Here is a 25732-nt window from a genome sequence, read left to right as displayed (position 1 = left end):
AAATTAGACGCAAGGTTGTATTGGCCAATAGATGCATATTGTTGAGGTTTTAAAACTTTTTATTTTTACATATGAGAAACTAGCTTTAAATTTCAGCTCTTATGTGGGCTATGCTGAGGTTTTCAGATCTTAGTCCAGTTAAGTCCCGTGTCTTTCAATGTATACTGAATTGTCTTGTTCTGATGACCAACACTGCAAAGCTATTTAAAGGAGGAGTTTCTTTATAAGTATTATTTAGGTGACTGTGTATAACACTAGTGTCCAACCTTCCAGCCTTCTGGGCCACATGAGTGGCATAGGATTGGGCTACATGCTGGATCCTATACAGGGTCAGCACTTGGGGTCAGTTCGCAGCTGTGATTTAATGTGCCCCAATCTGGCCACAGAGTAACCCCTTGCACCTGCCCAACTTCAGGCTGTTATGATCTAGTGTGCAGGCCGACAATATCCAGCTTTCAGAGCTCCCCACAGGTTTGGAAATTAGGCAGCAGGTTAGTGGCAGTTAGCGCTGCCACTGCTCCCCTGTTGCCCAATTTCCAGAGCTGTGAGGAGCCTTGTGGGCCAGAGGTTGAGCCCTGCTGATGTAGATTAAAGCCAGGTAGTAATAGTTAGTATTTCCTTAATAGTAATTTAAGCAAAGAAACAAAGTCTGGGATCTTTTACAAGTGCTAATACTGTTTTATCAATGTTGTGCAGGAGCTATCAAGTTACCCACCCCACTGCTAATGCCTAGAAATAGGAAACTGTATGAACATAATGAAGCTTCATATTTCATGGATCACAGTGGGATGCTGGTGATGCTGCCTTATGATCTCAGGGCAAGTTGTATACTCTTTATATTTTAAGCTGGGTTTGGGAAATTGTTTCTGTTGTTTTATTTGATTTGTGCATCAAGATTTTGGAACAGGATTCCCCTTTTATCTCCCCGTTACCAGAGATTTTGTGATGCAGGTCCCTTCCTATCTTCCCTTGGATGCAGTTTGCCTTCTTTGATGACTATCTGATCAAGTAGGGAAGAAGGACAGGAAAAGGGCCACTTGAGAAAAGTAGCCCGTACAAGCTCTACTTTTTTCATCATGATCAAACTATAGTCATAACGCCAAGGAAGCATGTCCAGTCAGATCTGTGCCTGCATTTGTCTTTAGTAGTAAACATCCCAAAGAACCTCCAAGTAGAAGAAAAACAAATTACTGAAAAGTGCTTCTGCTTTTTCCATTCTAAAAAACTATATTTAAGAAAAACACCTAATTAATAGATGTGGTGTGTGACAGTGTTAAGGTTTCGTTTTGTTTTCCCTTCACATGCACCTATATGAGGAAAAAGATTTCATTCACTCCTTTATGGTCCATTCCTTCACACATATAACTCGCGATAATAATGTCCTCTAGTCTTTTGTTTACCATATATATGTACTGTACCATATGTATATATGCATTGTTGTTCTTGCAGCCGCACTCACAACTGCTCTCAACAGATCCTTAGTGATGCTGTTTCAGAGGAAGACTGCAGGCTGGTCTACAGTATGCCAGTAGAATTACTGTCACCATCCCCTCCTTCCAGTCAGATCATAGATTTTCTCCAATGCCGCTAGGCAGTAACTGCTCTAGATGTCAATTAAATAACTCAGTTTACCCTTTTGTGGTTTAGCTGATCATTTTACAAAAATCAAGTATAAAATGACACTTTGCTAAACTGGCTATGAAACTAAAGTGACAAGATATTTCCAGATGACCTTGACTTTTTATAGTGAAAGTTAGTAGGGACATTTTTTTTTCCCTGCCTGTGAAAGCTACAGCAGAAAAGAGGCTTCTCTGATGAAGGTCCAAGATAGAGGGGTTGTGTGCAGGTTCCACCTGCCCATTACAGTCCCTTTTTCTCTCCTCTGACAAGGTCTGCCCTTTAAACAAGATGGTTCTTTCTTTGCTGAGACTGAACGGTTTGTCATCTTGAAATGTTCGCTTTTGTGTGTCATGTGTACATAGCAGTTCCAGGAACCACATTATTATTATTATTATTATTAATGATGATGATCATAATTTGCTACTGCAGAACATCACAGCTGCTTGTCATTCTAGATCAGTACAGTGTATAGTATCAGATTGCATTTTTTAACTGTGTCCTTGTCAGTTTTCTTTCTTCCTCTGTAATTGTTATCCAAATAGTTCTTCACAAACTTCTTTTTTTAGCTTCTACTTGATTGCCAGCTTACACTTCTATAAGTAGAAGTGCAGGCTAGAAGCCTTTAAAGCAGGGATGGGGAACCCCCAGGCCACTGGCTGGATGTGGTTGGCCAGGGACTTCATTTCCCAGCCACCCCTGCCTGCACAGCTTGTGCTGGGCACCATGGAGACCCCAGCCTCAGCCACGCCAGCAGTGTGTGCAGCAGATCAGCGCCGGAAGCTGCTCCAGAGCTGTGGGGATCTTGCAGCGGGACAGCTTGCTCCAGAGCCAGGGCAGAGCCACAATCTGTAGCTTGCATGCTCTGGGCAGGGGCATGCACGCAGAGAATTGTGGCTCTGCCCCAGCTTCTTGCAGCAGTGACACCCTGTCTGGATCCAGGGCAGAGCCATGATTCCCTGCATGCATACCCCTGCCCGGAGCGTGCAGGCTACAGATCGTGGCTCTGCCCTGGCTCCGAAGCAAGCTGCCCCTGCCACGAGATCCTAGCAGTGCTGGAGTAGCCCCGTGCTACTCTGCCATGCCTGCTGATGGCATGGCTGAGACTGGGGTCTCCATGGAGACTGGCACAAGCCGTGCAGGCAGGGGCAGCTTGGAAATGGAGTCCTTGGCCACCTTTATCCAGCCTGTGGGCCAGATGTTCCCCATCCTGCTTTAAAATGTCTTTCTTCATAAATGGTAGGTAAAAAGTCTTATTTTCCCCACTGCCACGCTAGTTTTAAGCCAATGTGATACCACTGGAATAAAAGGAAAATCTAAGTATCTGATAGGCAGGGCCCTCATGGTCTTGGTCTTCTTGCTGGAAGTAGTGATTCCTGAGGATATTGTGGACCCAGCAGCACTGGCTTGGTACTGCAGTTTATAACTTCCTAATACATCACTTGGAACTGAGCATGGCTACTTCTTTTGGATAGTGCCCTGCATTTGCTTTTTGGGTGCAAATCTTGTGCTTCTTTCCCCATGTCTGTGTAAAGGATGAAATAGCATTTTCCTAGAAAATACATCTAAGATACTTACAGCTACTTAAATACTTTTAGAGACTATTACAGATGAGAGGATAAAGGGGTAACTGTATAGTGTATAATTCCATGTTATTCTAAGAGCACAAGTCAGAATGAAGTTGTATGTGTAAGCGTGTGCGCGCGCGTGTGTGTGTGTACACACACACACATATGTGTATGTATAATGTAATATCTCAACCGTCTTTTTGTGTTTACAGATTCCTTTTGCAAGATTTGTAGCTAGAAATAGTATATCAAACTTGAAAAGGTAAGGGAAATGGCTGAGAGGGATAATACCTATTCATCCAAAAAAGGTTTAACATTTGTCCATTGCTCACATAACTGTTCAACGCAATGACTGCTCTATAGGTATTTATTTATCCTTTTGTTTTTTTGTAGGTATTGTATAGAACGAGTTTTCAGGCCTCGGAGATTAGATCGTTGTCACCCCAAAGAACTCCTAGAATGTGCATTTGACATTGTCACTTCCACTGGAAATATCTTTTTACCTATTGCAGAAGCAATCTATGCCATTTCGGAAATCATCCATGAATTTCCAGTTCTGCAGGTTGTTCCTCCACTCTGCTCTGCTGACTAGTATATTGTTTTTCTTTCTCTAGCTACTTTTATGATAATGTGTTGTTTTGTTGGAGAGGAGATTATAAATAAGGCAATATGCCAGCAAAGATGACTACTAAGAGAGACCATTTTTATCTGCCAATGAAAACATTTTTGTGTTTTGACTTTTGATAAAAATTGAAAACTGAACCACTGTGACTGAAAAATGTTTTGCAAATTATATTTCCGGTGAACAGTAAGTTGTTTTGCAAAGGATGTCGTAGTAGAACACTTGAAATATAATGGCTCTCTTCCTTCAAGGGAATGTTTCTCTCTTGATTCTGATACTGAAGTTGGTGTTAAAAAAGGGCACAAATTTTACCAACTCTGGACTGTACAGAGGGGAAACTAAGATAACAGGGAAGTTCAGAATTAGTCTGGGTAAAAGTGAAAAGATATTTTACATTTTGAAATGCCCATAAAATATTGTATTTTTCCTCTTTTAGGAAAGAAACTACAGCATCTACCTGAACCACACTGCCTTATTGAAAGCTATACTCTTGCACTGTGGAATACCAGAAGATAAACTCAATCAAGTTTACATCATTCTGTATGATGTTGTGGTAAGATTAGTGACAAATGCAAAATTTAGTTTAAAAATTCAAATGTGGAATGCTTAATAAAACATTTCATTCATTTTTCCCATCAGTTCATATTTTTCAAAAATGAAGCTGACTTTCACTGTTCAACTTTCTGACGTCTTGGTGCCCCTCCATTCCCCAGGTTATTAAGTAGCAGTTGGTCCCTCTGTAAAACAAGTGTACATGGTATAGACCTTCAGGGTGGCTCTAGAATAGATGTTGTCCCAGTCACAGCATTGCCTTCCTTGCACAATGAAGACATTGCAGCATGTCCATGGGCTGCACCTGCAAAGGACAGGTTGTCAGGAAGAGGGAAAAAAGGAATAACAGTTTGCACTGTGGTTGCTGACCAGCCGGGGGAGCTCTCACTGGTCAGCAGCACCACTGAAATAAGTAAATGACTCTACTAAGTTCACTGTGGCAGGGGTGTCTCTACTCATCTGCTCTGTGTTTGCACGGGGAGTGGGGGCAGTGTTGCCCCAGGATTCCTTTTACCACAGACCCCTAAGGATTGACATGGCCCCTTGTCCAGTTTGGTATCAAGTGAACTTTATTTAGTAACCTCTAGGCTCATTACAAGTATTCTTTCTTGTAATAGGACCTGGCAAGCAGTTCTTTAGACACTAAAACAGCGACCTTCAGTGGTACCAGTCTCATATCCTCTGCTGGGTGTGTGGGATGTTAGTTTCTGAATTCCTTGTTACTCAAAGCAAGAATTCCAAGTCTGCTCCTGTCTTGCCAGGGTAGCAACATAAACACACACTGTCTCTTTGTTTGTAACTTTCTCATCTCAAACTGTCCAATTCTCAAATGTCTTACCTCATCTTTTTAGATGAGATACTCCAATCCTATTCTATGTTTGGTTTTCTTTCCTTTTAGGGAAACTACTGTACCTGGTTAGCCCACCATACCAATCACAGCACTCATTTCTCCCAGTGCCTTATAAAGCACTTCGTACAATTTAATTGCTTAGATCCGGGAAGGCCTAAAGTTATGCTAAGAGCCTGAGCATAACTCAGTTTGCCCGCTACAGGCAGGGCATGGTATTTCTGTTGGTTGCTGCTGAGTAGGAGGAATGACCCTAGGGCCCAAAGCTATTCTAGAGCAGGGGTTTCCTCCACGTTCTTTTTCAGAGAAGTTTACGCTGGACAGGGGTAATGTACCCAGGGATGCCGGAGGACTGGCAGATTGCTGTTACACAGTGTATTCCTTGCTACATGTGCAAATGTATAGCTGGTTGTTATTCACCTTTAAGTTACACAGATTGCCAATTGCTCAAATCATGAGTGAGACTTTATAAAGGCAAGGTGCTGCATTTATTGATGACATGAGTTACATATAGAGGTTCGGGCACACTATTCATACAAACACACACGGATCATCATACACAACATTACACACAGCCATACACATACACAAGACAACTATTTCATTTACACATACACCAGATATAGTTACCAGCAACAGTTGCTCAGTATCAGCCCAGGGTGGCCAACCTAGGCTTATTGAGTAAATGATGATGATTTGAAGATAGCAGATTTAAAGATAACAGCTGGAGCGAGGTGAACAGATGCATTTGTGCTCCAATGAAACAGCAGTAGAGAAAGAGACTTGTCCAACTTGGCATTTTCAAAAGTGTTCTCTTATAGGGATTGGCATCCTTTGTTTCAGTGCTTTGGGCTTTTTCTATACCCAGCTTTTGTTTTTGTGGCTGTTCTTTTTTTGTCTTCAGCTTATCTTAGCATTGGAATGTTCTTGTTGCCCATCTTGCAGAATTTTTTCTTCTGTTATTTCCTTTGTGCCCTCAAGGTTCAAAGAGATTCTTCAGCTGTTTGTTAGTTAGTTACTGGCTGGTAACTTACATTTGGCGCCTTGTTGCTTACATACGCAGTTAAATCTTCTTCTCCCATCTCTGACATTCTTTCACCATTCACTCTTTTGCACACAGTCATACATAAAGGCTATGCAGAGTTCATTCACTTACATCAAGCAGAAGGATGCAAAATGGAGTTTTCAAGTTGCTTACAGGACAAAACTAGCATGGTTATATTTTACTATTATTACACTCTGTGTTAACAACATTAGTTCAGTTCATGCTACAAAGTTACTACATATTTTCGAGGTCTAACTGTATAGCTTTGTGGAGCTTTTAATAGTGTGATAGGTGCTTTTCACATGTAGCTGGTCTCAGTTAATTATGCAGTTAACTAGTTAATTGCACAATAACCGTAACATGTAGAGGGGGCCTCACTGTCCAACATAAAGTGCTATATTGTGAATTAGGTGCACTCTGTTCTAGCATACATTAACATAACTGATTTTAATTTAGCTCTGACTCTACAGATGTACTGAGCAGAAAGGAGAGTTGAAGAAAGTGTTCCTGTTATTTAAACAGTTTCATATTTTTCATAGTTTTTGCTATTCACATTGCTCAGTCAGATGAGAGAAAATGGAATGAACTTCATATTAAAAATGCTAGAGGGATGTTTAAATACCTACAAGAGCTTTCCATATTGGCTTTTACAAGCTCATATAAATATTTGTTTAGCATTAATTACTATTAAAACTTTTAGCAAAAGTTGATTTTTTTTTTTGTATGAACTTTTTTGTTGTAAAGTGACCAAAGTGAAAGTGGCATTCAGAGACAAATACAGAACTTCAGTTTTGCCATTCTTACAGGGAGGTTTCAGAGGGTTATTGCACTTTTGAAGAAGACATCTTAAAAGGAGGAAAAAAACCCTTAGCAGTTATGTCTTAATCCTTGTCTCCAACAATTTGATGAATACTTTTTTTATCAAAATTGATTTTTTTTAAATCTGCTGATGCATGATGATTTGTTTTGCTTTAGACTGAAAAGCTAACTAAAAGAGAAGTGGAAGCCAAATTTTGCAATCTTTCTTTGTCACCAAATAGTGTAAGTATTTCAATTAAGCTTTATATTTCCTGACAGCTTCCTATAAGTCTGTGGTACCTTAATTTCCATAAAACCTCTACTAAGACCATGCAGTCCCTGAAGAGAAAAATGCCTCTCTCTTTTGCAGCTAGAATTATATTAGTCTCTTTACTGTTTTATCACTGTGGGAAGGGTCCACTATCACCCTGTATCAGCATTCCTGTTTTCCAGGTTTTTCCCATGCTTTGAATATTAGTGTTTCAAATTATGCAAATGTTTGGAATTAAATAAAACATTGTGAATTAAAATCTCCGTAAGAAAAATGGTGTGTGGTGTTCTAAAATCAGATTCTGCAAAATTAGATGCATAGCTCTAAAGCCTGGGTGGAGATAGACCTTCACCTTCCAACTTTCAGACATTCTGTGTGCGCTCGAGTTAACTAATAAAGTAGTAGACCTGTGTGCAAAACAAGGAAAAATAATAGATTTCTCTCTGTCCCATCCCAAGTTGGGTGCTGTGGTTGGATTCCTCTTGTTCAAGTATGTGTATAGCATTATCTTTTTCAATTTTCAGCTTTGTCAACTCTACAGATTCATTGAGCAGAAGGGAGAGTTAAGCAGCATATTCCCAATTCTAAACACAATGATAAAACGAAAAACAGGTGTCACACAGCTGGTGAAGCATGGCATGAAAGACTTAGAGGAAGTCATAAGTCGCTTAAAGCAGTTTGGCATAAAACTTCAGGTTTGTTTATTTTTAAAGAATTCTGGTTAAATTGATTGATTTATAAATTTGGAAACAGAATTGCTCTTCCTAAACGTTTCCCTAGGAACCAAACCGCTCATAACCTTGAGCACAGAGCAGGCACCATCAACTTGTGGGACTGCGTAAGATGACTATTAAAAATGACCCATTTCTAGATCGACAGGGTTCTTAGGGTGAATCTGGTACCTTTTATTAGACCAATTTAAATAGTTGGAAAACAATTTTTAAGCAAGCTTTCGGGTTCAAAAACCCTTTGTCAGGCTGAGGAAGTTTCAGCAGTTGGTGTGAACTCTTCGTGGATGGAATGAAAAGTAAAGAAGCCAGAGGCTGGGCTAGTATGCATACAAGACAGGCAGTCACTGAAGATGTAGACTGAGTTGTCAATCTGGGTGGGGGGGAGAAGGGGGATGAATAGTGGAGAAGTACCTGGGGAGTCAGATGTCAGGCAGGTTATATATGTGTCATAAATCCAGTGTCTATATTTAGTCCATGATTTTTAGTGTCCAGGAGGTTGATGAAGTAGAGTTCATAGGCTCATCTCTGGGAAGTGTTTTGTAAGCTTCCTTTGAGGATCAGGACTGAGAGATTGGAGAGAGAGTGGTTTTCTTGTGAGAAATGTGCCCTCACAGATAATTGAGTATTCCTATCTTTGACAGATTTCCGGTGTGTGTTCATTCTGGTGTGCAGTTGTTGTTTGGTCTCTCCTAGGTATTTTCCATCAGGGCATTTGGTGCATTGGATGAGATATATTACATTTCTGGAGGTGCAGCTGATGGCTTTGCTGTGGGGTGTAGTAATTGTGGGTCTGGTGGAGATGTGTTGGCAGGTTTTCCATGTCTTGTCATGGCATGGTCTGGATCCATTTGGTATGTTCTGGGCCTGAGGAAGTTTGCTTCTGGTGATGAGGTTAGTGAGGTTCAGTGCTTGTTTGAAGGCTAGGATGGGTGGCTCTGAGAAGATCTCTTTAAGAATAGGGTCTCTTTCTAGTATGGGTTGCAGTTTAGAGGATTTTCTGTACGCGTTCAAGGGAAGGGTGATATGTCATAACCAGCAGTGTGCGATTTGTGGGGAGTTTTCTTCTGTACTGCACCAGTTCTTCACATGGTATCCCGGTGGCTCTTTCAAATGTGCAATCTATCTCTCTGGAGGAGTGTCCTTGTTGGGTGAAAGCTTTTTTAAGATTGGTGAGGTGGCACTCCCAGGTGTGTTCTTCATTGCAAATTCAGTGGTGTCTGAGGGCTTGGCTGTATATCACAGCTTTTTTGGTGTGTTTAGGGTGATTGCTGGTTTTGTGCAGATATGTATGTTGGTCTGTGGGTTACTTGGTCTGTATTTTGTCTATCTGGATACTGATCATGAAGTCTAAAAAGGAGACATTGGTGCTGAAGTATTCTAGAGAAAGTCGAATGGAGGGATGGTGACTGTTGAATTTCTGATGGAACTCAATCAGAGATTGCAGGTTTTCAGTCTAACCCTTTTCAGTTTTTCATTCTATCAAATCTTTGCTATACTTAAGATATATTGATGACATCTTCATCATTTGGACTGAAAACCTGCAATCTCTGATTGAGTTCCATCAGAAATTCAACAGTCACCATCCCTCCATTCGACTTTCTCTAGAATACTCCAGCACCAATGTCTCCTTTTTAGACACGATGATCTGTATTCAGAATGATAAAATACAGACCACGTTCACTGACTGCCATCTTCACGGACTGCCTGTCTTGTATGCAGACCAGCCCAGCCTCTGGCTTCTTTACTTTTCATTTCATCCACGAAGAGTGCACACCAACTGCTGAAACTTCCTCAGCCTAACAAAGGGTTTTTGAACCTGAAAGCTTGCTTAAAAATTGTTTTCCAACTATTTAAGTTGGTCTAATAAAAGATATCAGACTCACCCAAAGAACCTTGTCTACCTATGTCCTTAGGCCAACACGGCTACAACCTACACCCCCGTTTTTAGATCTGTACTTTCACTTTTATTATGAATTAGAGGATGCTCTTCTTAAAATTATTTAGATCTAAATAACTGTAATCATTTTTAATAAACTATATTTCAGTTAAATTCTTGACTAAAATCATTTTCTTTGTATATTACTGAAAAGGGGCTGTTATGTTTAAAAATTAAGTGTACAAAACAGAAACAATGGAACTGGCTCTTTATATTGAGAGGTTTTCAATTTGGGGTTTAAATGAGTTGTAATTCAAGTTCCCTGTAATATTTCAGATCCCTCTTTTTTTCTGATTTTTGGATTTCGTCCTGACTCTTCAGGGATCATTATTTTAACCACAGTCCTCTTTTCTGTCTTAATCTTCTCACATTGGCGGTTCTATGTTAAGTTTTGAAAAGTCAGTACAATGCCATTTAAGATACTGAAGTGGATAGACAGAACTGTTGTAGCACTTAGCAAGCTTGGAATGTTTATTTCTATTTTCCAGGTTTGTATAAATTTGGGACTGGTATACAAAGTACAGCAGCACAATGGAGTTATCTTTCAGTTTATAGCATACATCAAACGGAGACAAAGAACGGTTCCTGAAATCCTTGCAGCTGGAGGCAGATATGATCACCTGGTACATACTTAACTTTGTGTTTTTTAAATTATATATATTTTTAGATATCTTTCTAAAAGAACTATTTCTGGTCTGCTCAGATTCCACAGTTTCGAGGGCCACAAACACTAGGACCAGTTCCTTCTGCTGTTGGAGTCAGTATAGCTATCGATAAAATTACCACTGCTGTTTCCAGCATGGAGGACTCTGTAAGTTTCAGCTCCTGCTTTACTTTTTTTATTATTATTCCTGAGATTTCAGTAATTCCATATGAAGCCAAAGACAGACAAGAAATATTGAGAGTCTGATAGGTTCTAAAGTAATTCCATATTAAAATAGTAAACAGAAATCTTTAGGCAGTAGGCTTCCTGTTACTTCCTTTTTATGCAGATATTTTAACATTCCAGTGAAAACTGGAAACATTCATCAGAAAACTGAAATGTAGAAGCTAGTTCTTTAATGGAATGAGACAGGTAATGCTAAAATACCTTTTGATGTCTATTTAATGATTCAGATCTCAAAGAAAGAAATGTTTGCACCCAAAAGATTGCAAAGAATTTTTCTAACTGTTTTAGTTGGTCTAATAAAAGATATCAGATTTACCCAAAAAACCTAGCTAGAACCACCATCCCTTTCTCTCACTCTTGCTTCACACAAGTCCAAAGAATTACAGTCTTCCTTTTAATGAACTTTATTTACTCAAATATAAGATGACCACCTAATTATTAGATTTTATATAAGGAAAACGTATCAATTTGTTATGCAGCAGTGTCAGTCAGCACTGCAGATTGTCCGGGCAGAGGAAGAAGTTTCCATGTGCTCTCCAGCAATAATCTAACAACTTGCTCATGTGTGCCTTATTTTCAGGTTACTGTTAGCTCCTGTGATTTGTTGGTTGTAAGTGTTGGACAGATGTCAATGGGGAGAGCCATTAACATTGTTCAGAAACTCTGGACTGCAGGAATTTCAGCTGAAATCATGTATGACTGGTCCCAGGTAAGGCTTCTGTCTACCTATTGGTTACCTGTATATTATTTTTAATAGGGCTGGTATTATTGAGGTTCCCCATTAGAGGTTGTATAATTATAAAATGTTAATATTGAGCATGTGTAGCTTGCAATTCAAATATCAATGAATGTTTTCATTGCCTTGTAGTACTGAGGGTATGATCCAAAGTCCATTGACATCAATGGAAAGATTCCTGTTGAATTCAGTTCTGGACCATTCTTTGAATTTATGGCCCAGTGGAAGGAAAACCTAGGTCTCTTTGGGCACCTATACATGAGTGCCAAGGCTGCTTTGATGCACTGGAATTCCAGCGTGTCAGAGCAGGTTTGATTAATCCAGCTTACTGGAGTGTGGCAGTTGCCATGCTTCCCCAGCCTCCTGTACCTTGTGTATCAGCATCCCCAAACTTAAAAATGGCAGTGGGGCTGCTTGAACTAAAGCTTGTTGAGGGAGCTTTAGTTCAAGCGCCCCGCCACCATTTTTAAGTGCAGGGACACTGGTGCAGGAGACGTGATGGCACTTTAATTAGAGTGGCTCTAGGAGCCACTCTTTCATTTAAAGTGTGTAGGGACATATGTTTAAATGGAAGTAAAGGTAATGACTACATTCTGCTGCTTAATGACGTGATTAAATGAATTGGAGCCACTCTAGGAGCTGCTCTAATTAAAACGCTGCTCCCCCCACCTGGCCCAGAGCATGTGTAAAAGTGCCCTCTGTTCCAAGTCCAGTGCTATATCCACTAGATTACATTGTCTTCTTGGAACAAGACAGGTAATGCTAATAATTGTATTTATGAAGAGCCCAAGGTTCTTGAGATGCTCTAAACTTTGGATAAATGTTTTACCTATGATCATAACAGTACGGTGTTTGAGTGGAAAGGGATCAGAGTTAAGGACATGTTCCATATCCCAGGGACCACCATAGCTTTATTATACAGCATGAATCTGGCATGCTCAGGACCTGCCAGAAATTTGAAGACTCCAGATTTTTTGAAACCAGAGCAACGATCAGTCCCAGAGTGGGGCGGGGGGAGGATAGGAGTAGCAGTGACTACACACAGAGAGGCAGTGTGCAGTGGCGGATGGTGGCAGCAGCCACCGCATGCAAGCTTCCCTCTCTGCTGCTCTGGGACCAGCTGCAGCTACTCCCCGATGTAGTATAGTTTTAAAAAGTGCCAGATTTTTGAGAATTGCGGATATCTGATATCTAGATTTACGAGGTTATACTGTACCTGGAACTACTGAGCAGTGTAACTGAATTATTGCTCCGATAAACAATACTGCTAGAATTGTTGCAGCTACATTAACCTTTAGGCATATCCTGGTATTTAAAGGCTTGAGTCCTTGTTCCCTTGCAACCCACTGAATCCAGCAGATAAATGTGTAGCCTAGATAATTGGATTGTGGGACAACAAAGTACTTGAACACCTTACGCTTCTCAGGCAAATTCTAGTTATTTGCAACCACTACTCAGTTGGGTAATTGGTAAATGACAAAGGAAATATCACGGCATCTTCTTTTTTATCATGTTTGACTTATTCCCTCACCAGCTCACAACAGGGTTTTTGAGGCACTTAACTGCCTTGAGGCGACTGTATTATCTTAGCATTGTCTTCATTTTTTCTAGTTTTCCTCACATTTGGCCATATGCTGGAAAAATGTGAGTGCAATTTGGGGCTAATGCCCTTTTAGTCTTGTGGGTTTTTTGTTTATGTCCAGGTTGCTTTCCTCTTTGTGAAGCTGTTCACAGAGTGTTGGCCTGTTTTTCTTTTGTTTTTAATCTGGCTATAGAATATAGCTAGAATAGCTAAGCTATGCAGTATCATATAACTGGAGAATGGCTGTACTCTTATTCTGGTATAGCAAGAATTGGCCCTGAGTCTGCTTCGAAAATCTCACAGGAAAACCCCAAGCCTGCATGAAGCCTGACTAATCAGTGGAGCACTGGGCAGTGCTCTATCCTACCTATTTGTTTGCAGGCAGGACGTGGGGCTGTCTCACAGAAAGCTACATCACAACAACAGATCATCAAAAATACATCATTGCTTACAGATGCAAATATTAAGCTTTTGCTTCTTAATCTTGCTGAATCCTGTCCTAGTGGGTCAAATCAGGGTGATCCTATAGATGCCTTGTAAGGGTGAGCAGCAGAAAAGTGTTCTTCCTGGACTGATATATAGTTTTCTCCTGCACAGAAAATAATAGATCCACTAATTATAGACATTTCCTTTCAACTTAATTGGAAGGAACATGCTCTGGTTTTCCATATATTCATTTAACAATTCTGTCCTCCTAATTTACCAGTTCTCTTTTTACTTTTAGTCGCAAGAGGAATTGCAGGAATATTGCAGATATTCTGGAATTACATATGCAGCTCTTGTCTCTGATAAAGAAGGAAATCATGTAAAGGTAAAAGTTGGGGCAAGGGAGTTTTTTTGTAAATGAATAATCTGTTCTTCTGAATCTTTCTCTTAAAGCTAATAGTGTACCATATTTTCTGGAAATTGAATTCTTATCAGTTGAATAACAGATTATTGATAAGTATGAGTTTCTGAGTAACTAACAAGCATATGATTACTCTGAAAAATGAATAGTAGATACACGGCAGACCCGTCTTTTTAGCTTTTGTCCAACTGTCTATATCTTCCAGGAAAAACAATTTCATAACTTTTAATCACAAATCACATAATTTTTCAATTATAATGAAAAGTTATGGAAGTTGAGTTTCATTTAAAGTGTGTGGGGGCATATGTTTAAATGGAAATGAACATTTAACGACATTCTGCCACCACCTAATGGCTGCTTAATGACATTATTAAATGAATTGGTGGTCTCAGTCTGTTTTTAAGATGACAGATGTCCACATCCCAACATAAATACCACCAAAATTGACAGCTGATAAGGCTTCAGTAGACATGGATACCAAACTGTGTTATGTCTCACCAGGTCAGGGTTGATTTGCAGAGGTCTGGTGTTGGGAAAGCTTTAACTGCCACTGTCTATACTGTATCTGTTAGTCATTGGTACCCAAAGTTTTCAGCGAATGTGGTACTTTTCATAAGCCCTAAAAATTACAGTATTTTAAAAAAATAAAATATTGAAATGATGATAAAATATCACTGATTCTGAGTCATTGCCATTTACTGTCTTTGTCTTTAACAAGTTAAGAGTTTTTCATTAAGTCATTTGACAGTGCATGATTGTGTGATATAGCTAATATGCAGTATCAAAATGTTTCACTTGTTATTTCTAGCAAAATATCTTTATGAACAGATTGATCTTGATAATTATTTGATCAAAAAGTGATAAAAAGATGCATGCATGCATGATTTTTTTAAAAATGAGTGCTCTATCAGAGAAAAAATAAAGATACTATTGTAGTGTATGTTAACTGGCATCCTTGTTCTCTGGTTTAATTGTTCATCTCCAAATAAATAAAAACTAAGAAAATACATGTAAATTTTGAAATTTGGAAGTCACCCCTGCAAATTTAGTGAAAGGTAGCTACATTCCAAATTTAATTATTTTTAATGAAATAGTTTAATGAATGCAGTATACTCACCTATGTACCAATCAATCCTAAACTGAGTATTGCATATTAACAAAGGCAAATGGCCAAGCTTAAGCAGTGGAAGTGCAATGGAAATTATTACTAGTTGGGTGGCAAAAATCTAATCAAGCAAACTGGAGGATTTAATTAACTAGTGATCATAGGAAGTGAGTCTCTGTCCACCTGATTTCATCCTTAGTAGGCAATGGATCTAGTAAGACTTTTTTTTTTCTTTCTCTTCATTTTTCCAAAATATATTTACTTTATCTTTTAAGTAATATCAATCTATGTATCCTTGAAACATTTAAATTAATCTTTTGTAGGTAAAATCATTTGAAAAGGAAAGGCAGACAGAGAAAAGGATTTTAGAATCTGATTTAGTAGAACACCTGGCCCAGAAACTGAAGACCAAAGTCTCTGATGAAAGAAATAACAGGTAGGACCATAAAAAGTGACTGCAACCAGTTAAAATTAGAAATGTTTTCATAAACTGAATTAAGTTTTCAATATGGCATTTTAAAGAAGCTCTCCATGAGATTATTTTCAGTAAAAATTACTGTTGAGAAAGTACTGCCTAATTCCTTCTTAGGGTGGGTAGTGGGATTTGTATTATTCCTGTGTCAAGACTCTCCAGAAGGATATTTATTTTTACTAGCAACTAAGACATTTTGAAGCAAAATTAATATGCCTTAAGTATTTAAGGCCAAGTTTTTATCTGAGGTAAATTGTTCTAATGTTGCATGTTAAAACACCTGGCTGGACAGGTGCTGTTCTAATTTATGCTGTAATTCTAGGAAAGCCCTTTATATGAAAGAGAAAGTGTAGTTAGAAATACTTGACATAAAAATTCCAAGTATGACAATATGGGCTGTTGTCTAAATAGCTAGGATGCAGGAATTTCTTTGTAGTACAGAGGAAGTGTAAAGATTGTTGTTTATTCTATTGTCTGCTAGCTCATAGTACTTAGTGTAGACAAGTTTTTAGGAACAAATGCAGGTGTTATAGGGCTTGTTAACTAATAAAAAATGCAGACTTTAGTTTGCAAATATGTGCCTAAAATCTCCTTTGTATTTTAAGTTTGTTCATGTTTATTCCACTGTACTGCTTTTAGATTGCATCTGTTTTTTTTTTAACTCGTTTTTTATTTGCTCACTTTTAGGGAAACTTCAGATAATCTCTCAATACAAAATTTAAAGGGATCATTTTCTAACAATTCAGGTATACAGTTATTGATTATTTAGAAACATCAACCATGGTCAATTCTAATACTCTTTACATTTAAAGAATTTGGTATTATATATTTTTAATATACACTATAAGAAACATAATAAAATAAAAATGTCTTTTTTCTTTTTACCAACTGTTACGTAGCTAAAGGCACTTCTCAGGGTGGTGTATAATATGTTGGTGTGTTTAAAAAAAAAAAAAGATTACATTTTGAAACATTTACATTGTAGGTTTATTTGAAATGCATGGAACTTCTGTAGTTCCAACTGTGAGCGTTATAGCACCTGAGAAATTGTCTGCTAGTGCCAGACGACGTCAAGAAATTCAGGTAAATGCAGGTGCTTTCTTTTTCCTCTTTCATTTCTGGCTTGAAATTTGTTTAAAAAACCCACTTGGATGACTTCTTACAAAAACCTCTGCCAAATGGACATTAAGTTTTCAAATCAAGTACTCCAAAGTTAGGAAATACTTGACATTACATTTCTTCTTGTAGCCTTAATTAAATGATCACAAACTTTCTTTTGTGGGATCCATGCCTCACTCAGAATGAACAGTGCATAAGGCAGAGGGTTACAAGAAGGAGAAAATGGATGTATCTGCATTGGGGAAGGACCAAACAAATAGGTTCCCAGTTGTCTCGATCTCATTGTAACGTGGAGCTGGGTTGTCGTAATGCATGTGCCCAAGGAAGCTCAATTAAGATTGAGGAACCTTAGTCTTAGCATTTTCTAACTTTTTTGAGTGTCCAAAATAATTTAGCTTACAAGTTCAACATACATTTTGTACAAAATATATCCAGGGCACTCAAACGTGTCCCTGTATTTTAGTATTTCATTCACTCTCTTAAACTACCAGGCATAAGAAAAGAATTTCCCACACACTGTATATAAGCAGTTCCTTTTTTATTAAAATAAAATGTGTAGTGTTGTAATGATAGAGCAGTGATTGTCACCCAGGGTGCTGTGGCATTTCACGTGCATTTCATGCCACCATGCAGTTTGCCCCAGGAGACAGCAGTGCTATGGGGCCACATGCACAAAGTAGTCAGTTTCCTGTGCTCCCACATCGACTAACTTCTTGCAGTTGTGTATGGACCATAGTGCATTCTGGGACTGTTTTTCTGTGCCATCACAACTGCAAGAGCATCTTCTCATAACCTTGTAAAAGACAGTATCCACTTAAACAAAAAGATAGACTATCTAGGGAAACTCACAACCTTGTGTGCCAAGTCTTGTTAGACAAGTGTCATCTAGTCCTCTCCTAACACATACTTATATTTGGATGGCAAAAATATTCTACGAGGGAGCATGAGACCTACACTTGCATTCCTGAGAGCCATAAAATATTTCAGTGTCACATTTACCACCTAGCACAAGGATCAGCAATCTATGGCTCATTGGAGCCACTGGATCCAGCCTGTAGAGTGGGGGCTTCAGCAGCACAGTGCTTTGCCTGCACCATGCTGCATCATGGCCAGGTGGCAGAGAGAAACAGCAGCCTATGGGCCTTACTGCAACTCTGCTTTGGACCTAAGCTGAATCATATCAAACTTCTAAGCAGAAATTATACTTTGTTTTCTTTAGTCTGTAAGACAGTGGTATAACGAATCCAGTGGCTGGTAGTTAAGGCTTCCCAGTTCAGACTAGAAATACTGTGCAGATTGTTAGTAGTGAAAGTAATTAACTTTTTGACCAACTCACTGTGAGCATACATGTTAGGACTGGATTGTATTTCCAAAACACCTGCTCTAGTTCAAGCAAGAATTAATCCAGGGAAGTCCTTAGGTCCATAATGTATAGCAGGTTAGAGGATATTATTTTAATGGCCTTATAATCTGTGAATCAGTCATATAGAAAACAGAGTTCCTCAACATCAGTGTTTAACAGGAGACCTTTGTCTACTACTTTTACCCACTAAAATATTAAACTTAACTTGCAGGTGCAAACAAGACTGCAGACGTTCATCACTAACTTGCAACAGAAAATAAGCGAGATTGAAATTCTGGCAGTAAGTCATTTTGCTAAGACATAAAAATAAAAACAGTACATCACTAGTTTTGTGGCAGGTTTGATACTGAGATCAGCATTGTTAGTTGCTGGTGACAGCTGCCAAGCTAGCAGGAATTTTATGCTCAAAGTTTTTTAAACAGTCTTATGCTATTGCGATGAAAGGCTTCTCGTGGTAAAATGAAATCTGTGTAATACATAGTTAACTCTCTGAGAAGTGTTTTCCCAGTGGGTAGTTGAGTCTCCTGTATACAGTAAAATGTCTACATTTTAACTATTTAATCCCTGCTAACTGTAATGTAGAGTTGCACTGTTCCACCCAGCACCCCAGTGCCAGTGGATTCAATGTAATTTGTTGCTGCCACAACTTGCTGTTACCTTATTACCTAGAGGGCACTGTTTCTCCTAGGCAGACAAGGTTGTTTGGGTGAATATGATATCCTTTACTAGACCAACTTAAATAGTTGGGAAAAAAATTTTTAGCAAGCTTTCGGGTTTAAAAACTGTTAGGCTGAGGAAGTCTGCAGTTGGTGTGTGCTCTTCCTGGATGGAATGAAAAGTTAAGCAGCCAGAGGCTGGGCTAATAGGCATGTAAGGTAGGCAGTCAGTGAAGATGTAAATTGAGGTGTCAGTGGGTGAGAGACAGTCTGGGTGGGGGTGAGAAGGGGGATGAATGTAGCAGTTAAATAGTGGAGAGGTACCTGAGTAGTCAGATGTCTGGCAGGTTATAATGTGTCATAAAGCTTGCTAAAAAAAAATTTCCAACTATTTATGTTGGTCTAATAAAAGATATCATATTCACCCAAAGATCCTTATCTGCTTATGTCCTGAGACCAACATGGCTACAACCTTCATCCCTGTTTCTCCTAGACCTGAGAAATGGTGCATCTTTCCTATATTTCTTTTATAAATAAGCAAGTTGGCCTCTGATAATAAGGTGACTTTCCAAATGCACAGCGTTTTGTTTTGTTTTGTTTTTTTGGGGTGGGGGGAGGGGGTTACTTTCTTCAGAAAGATTGGGTATTGGCTGGGACTAACGCAAAGAGATTGGGGCCATGAAAAATGGAAGTGTTGTGTTTCGACCAGCATTTCGACGGAACAGCAGTCCGTTTCGAATTTTGTTTTGATTCCAAACAGCTGTTCCATTCTGTTCTGTCAAAACAGTTTCGCTTTTCGAGCCTGTTTTGCCGTTTTGCCCATAATGGGGAAGGTCAAAAGAGCCTATAACTTTGTCATTTCTGGCCTGATTTCAATGAAACCTGCAGGAATGGTAGCCCCTTCTGAGGGCATGAAGCCTGCCAAGTCTCAAGGAGATAGGTGCAGGGGGTTCAGGGAAACTGCACCCCAAAGTCTTGAAAGCAAAACTCCAGTCGCTTGTATGTGTTAAGCCCCAGTGGGGTCAAAACTGCAAGCCTACAAGCCCCTGCTGAGGCCACAAAGCCTGCCAAGTTTCAGGGGGTTTGGGGAAACAGCACCTCAAGCTGAAGACAAGCAAAACTCGTGACATGGGTGACACTATGTGTTAAGACACAGCAGGGTAAAAGCTGCAGCCACAAAGCCTGTCAGCTGTTAAGGAGATAGGTGTAGGGGGACTCTGGGTTCTGACTCATGACGTGTGTGTGTGTGTTCAGGTGCACCCTGGCACTGGAGCCTCTGCACAACATGGCAGTGTGCCCCAGTGAGGAGGACTCCTCCCCTACAGCCTTTGCACAGTCCACCACTGTAAACAATGGCAGGTGAAAATAACTTAGCTGGCTCAACACCAATGCCAGCAGCATCTAAGGCAGCCCAACAGAACTATCAGGCCCTTCTTTCCTCTCAAGTAGGAACATCTAGTGCGTGTCTGTTAGGTGCACCCTCAGAGAGAGAGAGAGTGTGTTCAGGTGCACCCTTCCTGGTGCTGGGGCCTCTGCACAACACGAGTGTGCCCCAGTGAGGCCTCCTCCTCCCTCCTAGTCCACCACTGTAAACAGCATCTGGTGAGAATAACGTAGGTGACTCGGCCGTTGGCACCAGCAGCATCTAAGATAGCCAAACAGAAATATCACAGAGCCTTTCTTGTTACAAAGGAATTGACAGCAAGAAGTAAAGATGTTGCGTTAGATATATGTTACGCGTGGTGTGTGTGATGGCTTACCTTGTGTTTTTATGTTTATATGTATGTTATGAAAAAAAATGGAATAGTTAGAGAAATATATCTTAGGAAGCTTTCAAGTTGAAAAACCCTTTGTCAGGCTGAGGAAGTACCTGCAGCTGGTGCATTTCCTGGTCCTGGATGGAAGGAATAGTAAAGAAGCCAGAGGCTGGGCTGGCATGCAATGCAGGCAAGAAAGCTGGTCAATGGAAATGGAAATGGAGGTGTCAGGGGGTGAGGGACAGGCGGGGGGGCAGGGATGTAGCAGCACAAGCAAAAGTGCAGAGGAACCTGGGAAGTCAGATGTCTGGCAGGTAGTGTCAGAATTTCACTGCCTATATATATTGAGTCTATGAGTTTCTGTACCTATGAGGCTGAAAAAGTGAAGTTCATAGGCCTGGCTGTGAAAAATGGTTTGTAATTTGTTCCCTCTCAGAATTATGCCTGAGAGACTGGAGGCAGAGTGGTTTTTTGGTGAGGAATGTGCCCCCACAGGTAGTTGGGTATTGTCTTTGATAGATTCTGGTGTGCAGTTTGTGGGGGTACTGGAGATGGCAGGTTTTGTGTTTCGAGCTGTAGGAAGTTGGACTGGGGTGGAGAGGGTTGGGGAAACGGGGATGTAGCAACACAGGTAAAATTGCAGGGGTACCTGGGGTGTCAGATGTCCAGCAAGTCACAGCATGCCAGAACTCCACTGTGTATGTTGAGTTCATGAGTTTCTGTACCTATTACCTACAAGGCTAATGAAGTGCAGTTCATAGGCCCAGCTCTGAAAAGTGGTTTGTACATTCAAACAAGCACCTACCCTCATCACCAAAACTGAAGCCCAGAGGCTGCATCACAGTTTGGTGGTGGGGGTGAATTACAGTTCTCCCTCTACCCTCTCTTCCACCCCTCCCTGAAGGATGGCCAGTGTGGCCACCTGCCTTTCCACCATGCTTCATGGTGTGTTTCATGTCTTCCTTTTCTGCAAATATATAAATGTATTTGCGTTCTTATATAAATTCAAAAGTGTAGGTGTAGAGCAGTGAAGAAATGTATGAAACCGATAGAAACATGTCTTTCTTCCTATATAAATTCTATAATGTATGGTATGCTGCAAAGCTTTAAATATATAGAAACAAAACAAATGTATTTCCCTTCCTATATAAATTCTTTAGTAATCCTATGCAATTTAAGTATAAAATTCAAAAGAAATCAATGAATATAATAATAAAATTGAAGCACCTAGAAGAAAAAGGTATTCTGAAATCCCTTTTGCTAGGGTAGCAAGCAGGGAATCCTTTAGAAAATCAGTGCTGCTAACTGTAGTGGTCTGATGGTGAGCTGCTAGAACACAGCTCAGTTAGTGACCCCAAGACAGAAAGCAGGGCAGTTCAAAAAATGCTGGCTTTTATGCAGTTTTTTCATCCCTCTCCCAGAGTACCAGGGTTGGAAGGGACCTCAGGGAAGGGTGACAGTCACTGGCTAGCTACACAGTCAATAATAAGAGCACCCCTTCTCCCCCTCCCTCTTACTTTCTCTTTCCCTGCAGGCAAGGCATTGCAAGCCCCAGCTACACGGTCGAGACTCAAAACATTCAGAATTTTTCAGAGCGTTTCAACCGGCCCTGTTTTGCTTTGATGCTGTTTTGAAGCTCTGTTTTGTTTTGACTTCACTGTTTCAAGGTTGAAACAGCATCAAAACAAAATGGGCGGCAAAATTTCGCCCAACCCTAAGAGATTCCTGCTAGAGATTTCCTCCACTCAGGGTCATACTAATGATATTGCATCTGGGATCAGGAAAGAAGGTTACCCCATGATCAGTTGTTATGGACTATGGGGGTTTATGCCTTTCTTTGTAACAGGAAGCATAGCCCTCTTCCTTGGGTCTCTCAAGTACATTTTAACAACCCTTGCAGGACGCTGGCTGCAGTTGTCCCTCCTGCTTTAACCATGGCAAACTAGGGCACATTATTATGTGACAGGGTTGACTGTAGATTTAGCAATAGATTAGATAAGGATTTTTATGGGATGGTTTGCATAGGTATGATACTGCCTCAGACAGAGGGTTGAACAAGATGACTCTAGAGATTTCCTTCCAGCCATACTTTCTATGATTCACATGACCAAACTGGTGACAGGAATACAGTTGTTACTTATTAAACTATGTAGTGTGATTCTTTGATATTGACTTCTTTTGCCCTCCTTTTTGCAGGTTGATCTACCAAAAGAAACTATAATGCACTTCCTCTCGCTAGAAGTAAGTCCAAAGTAACTGTATAACTTGGTAGATTTTTAAAAGTTAGTGGGATGAATTCCCATCCAAATTGAAGTGAATTTTCCTTTTAAAGAGTTTAAGGTAGGCATTAAAAACATCTCTGGCTGCTTATGATTTTCCCAAACAATGGCCAATTAAAATTAACCACAGTTCCAGTCAGTTTGCCAGTTGCTGCCGGTGCCCCCCAGTGGTATAGAATGCTTTTCACTCTATTGAACTGCATTCCCTTCTGTAGTAAAGGCATGTGCTTGAGTTAGAGGGAGATGGACCTAAAAGACTGACACTGAGGATGGATTATGTCACTGTACACCACCTCCAACTCAATCTCTGGAGTATAGGTTGCATAAAAAGCAGTTTCTTCTTCCTTCACTTGAAGGTGGCTTCAAATTCAGCAGGTACCTACTATACAGAGGTTAATTTGAAAGGTAAACCTGTTGTAGTCTTGCATCCTTTTAATTTTTCATAACTATCAATAGTGAGGTTAGTCCTATGACAATGAAATACTGGGTACACTTGTCAAACTTGGGATTCTAAAGATGTATGAACGGCAGATGATTTGTTTAATGAAGGGGTTCTATGCCTTTAGCAAGTTTGAAAACCACTGGACTACAGAAATGCAAATTACTTTTGTAATTTGCATGTTGTGGGACCAAAAAAATTGAATGGAAAGATCAATGTATGGTGCACGATATAAGTGTTGTTAATGTTTAATACAAGTGGCCAACCTGTGGGAGGTTGGGGAGGTGGCAGGCAGCAGAACAGCAGAAGGGGATTTGAGTGGTGCTTCAGAGAGCATACAGGGCTAGCCTGTGGTATTAGCTTGTGGCACACCTGCTAAAAAGTTGGCTCCCACTGATATTATGTGGGACCTAAATACTGGAAATTGAAAATGGAAGGCACCATAGAAAACTAAGGCTCATGTAGCAGATAGTACCCAAAAGCAATTTAAGTGTGTACAGGATTACATTAGTGGCCCTCTCCAAAGAGGAGAAACGAAACACTTGAGCAGTTCTCTCCTTCAGTCTGAACAGCATCACGTTGGGAAGGCTCACCAGGACCCTCCTTCTAAACACTGCTGCTATGATAGAACAGCATTTATGGTTTAGATCTATCCATTTTTTTTTACAAGAAGCTGGATTTGTGGTAGGCCAGGTAGGAGGGTATTAATATTCCATTTATATCAGAAGAATGAACTGTCTTAGATGCAGGTTTTTTTGCAGTAAAGTATAATACTGTATGAAAATGCCTCTTGTTACTTCTGCCTCCTGTATCATAGTGTGATGGAGACGAACAGTCATTTTATGCAACTGTGAAACAACTGATGTCACGATTACCAAAGCAGAAATACCTACAAGCAGTTTGTGATGAAATTTACAATATCAAAGTAGAGAAGAGGTAAACTGTTGTTTTACTGTTGGTGCTCTAAGAAGTTGAGCTGCTTAATACATCTGAATTTTAGTAAACAAGAGTTCCCTCTTCTTTCTCCAGAAGAAAATAAATCCTGTTGAAAAATCTCTTATTTTTTGCATTAGTCTTGGGCTATAGGTACCCATTAGGCCAGCCCAGTTAAGGCAAGCCAGTTTCTACAGCCATTGTCCCACAAGGAAGTGATGTTGTTAGCACTGCAGCCAGCCACCTTTCGACTCTTCCCACCCCAAATAACCAGATAGCCATGTAGAATGGCTCAGCTGGGGGTACATGAATACAGAATCTGGAACTGCAATAAGACTTAAATTGATGTCCCATCTCCCCTATTCCAACTACATAGTTCCCTCTGCCTTACAGAAGGCTCCCTCGGTTAACACTGCATACCTGCTGTGAGGCAGACAGTAAAACCTTGGGCCACTAGAAATCAGTCCACACATACCAAGTATGTCATAGACTCGCCTTTCTCCTGTTTCCAAAAAACAGCTTTTTTAGAAGCTTTGGCATGACTGCTATATTACCTACTGTTCTGAAGTCTAACATTCTTTCTTTTCCTCTGCAGAGTTCCTGTGCTTATCCTGTACAGTTATCGAGATGATTACTACAAAGTTCTATTTTAGTTCTTTAAAAAACCCTGTTACTGGGGTGTTTCAGTAGCAGCACTTGACTTTTTCTAAAGCTCCATGTCCTGAACAAAAAACATTCTATCAACTCTGCCACTGTTTTGCACCTACTTCAAGAAGCTGTGATAAAAGCAAGGCAGGTCAAATACTGTTTATTTTTTTAGTGTAAAGTGTTTAAGGTTTTGTATGCAATATGTAACTGTAAGATACATCGTCTAAACAAATTCAAAATAAACGTTTTATAATCATGCACTAGCCATGCATTATATTTTAACTGGACTTCATGATAGTATTTGTTTGCTCAGCCACACTGACGCAGCAAGTGTACTGTGCCAGACAAAAGTACCCTCAAATGTCACATGCCTCTGGAAAGGGGGAGCTATGCAAGTCACACTTTAATCCTCTGAGAGCAGAATATATTAACAAGGCAGTGCCACTCAGCAATAGCAATTAGAGTGCTGGCACATGTGACCCTATTACTGCTGATCCAAGAAGCAGCCTGTGGGAGGCAGCACATTTTCCCCAGTGGAAATGTGTGATGCTGATGCACTTTGAGCCTGAAGACTAATTCTGGGAAAGGAATTTTCCCCAGGTGAAAACTTTAAGACACATTACTTGAAATTGAAATAAGCACTGAAAGCCTCTTGAAAGAATATGACTATACCTATATTTCAGAAGCAAGTTGAGGTAATTCTTGTGATCCTCTAAAACTGAACATTGTTACCTACAGACAGGAATGTGATTGGCAAGCTGAAAGTCTTTCAGTTCAGAAGCTCATACTGAATTTCACTTAACTGTTATTAAAGTTCTAGAATAGTGAGAAGACACTGCACTTTCCTTATCAATTTTTTTTGCATTTGTATTTATTCAGTTCTAACAAGGTGTCCCATCCCCCCTGCAATTTAACATGGA

The 25732-nt window shown here is 39.9% G+C and overlaps 1 protein-coding gene across 1 annotated transcript in view; it reads left to right on the top strand.

Moving 5' to 3' along the window:
* The window catches only part of EIF2AK4 (eukaryotic translation initiation factor 2 alpha kinase 4), a 72474-nt gene extending 46742 nt beyond the window's left edge, over positions 1-25732 (top strand). Inside the window, exons 23-39 of the mRNA XM_019551342.1 lie at positions 697-818; positions 3398-3447; positions 3579-3747; positions 4244-4360; positions 7227-7292; positions 7845-8015; positions 10476-10610; positions 10691-10798; positions 11457-11585; positions 13919-14005; positions 15470-15582; positions 16306-16364; positions 16604-16701; positions 18312-18380; positions 22710-22754; positions 24049-24167; positions 24760-25732. Of these exons, the coding sequence (XP_019406887.1) occupies positions 697-818; positions 3398-3447; positions 3579-3747; positions 4244-4360; positions 7227-7292; positions 7845-8015; positions 10476-10610; positions 10691-10798; positions 11457-11585; positions 13919-14005; positions 15470-15582; positions 16306-16364; positions 16604-16701; positions 18312-18380; positions 22710-22754; positions 24049-24167; positions 24760-24817 (1715 nt within the window). The 3' untranslated portion in view covers positions 24818-25732. The remainder of the gene's footprint in view (positions 1-696; positions 819-3397; positions 3448-3578; positions 3748-4243; positions 4361-7226; positions 7293-7844; positions 8016-10475; positions 10611-10690; positions 10799-11456; positions 11586-13918; positions 14006-15469; positions 15583-16305; positions 16365-16603; positions 16702-18311; positions 18381-22709; positions 22755-24048; positions 24168-24759) is intronic.

Source organism: Crocodylus porosus, unplaced genomic scaffold (genome assembly GCF_001723895.1).
Source record: "Crocodylus porosus isolate Cpor-Errol unplaced genomic scaffold, CroPor_comp1, whole genome shotgun sequence".
NCBI lineage: Eukaryota > Metazoa > Chordata > Crocodylia > Crocodylidae > Crocodylus > Crocodylus porosus.
Note: the sequence above shows the minus strand (reverse complement) of the source record. Positions and strands in the feature narration are given on the sequence as shown.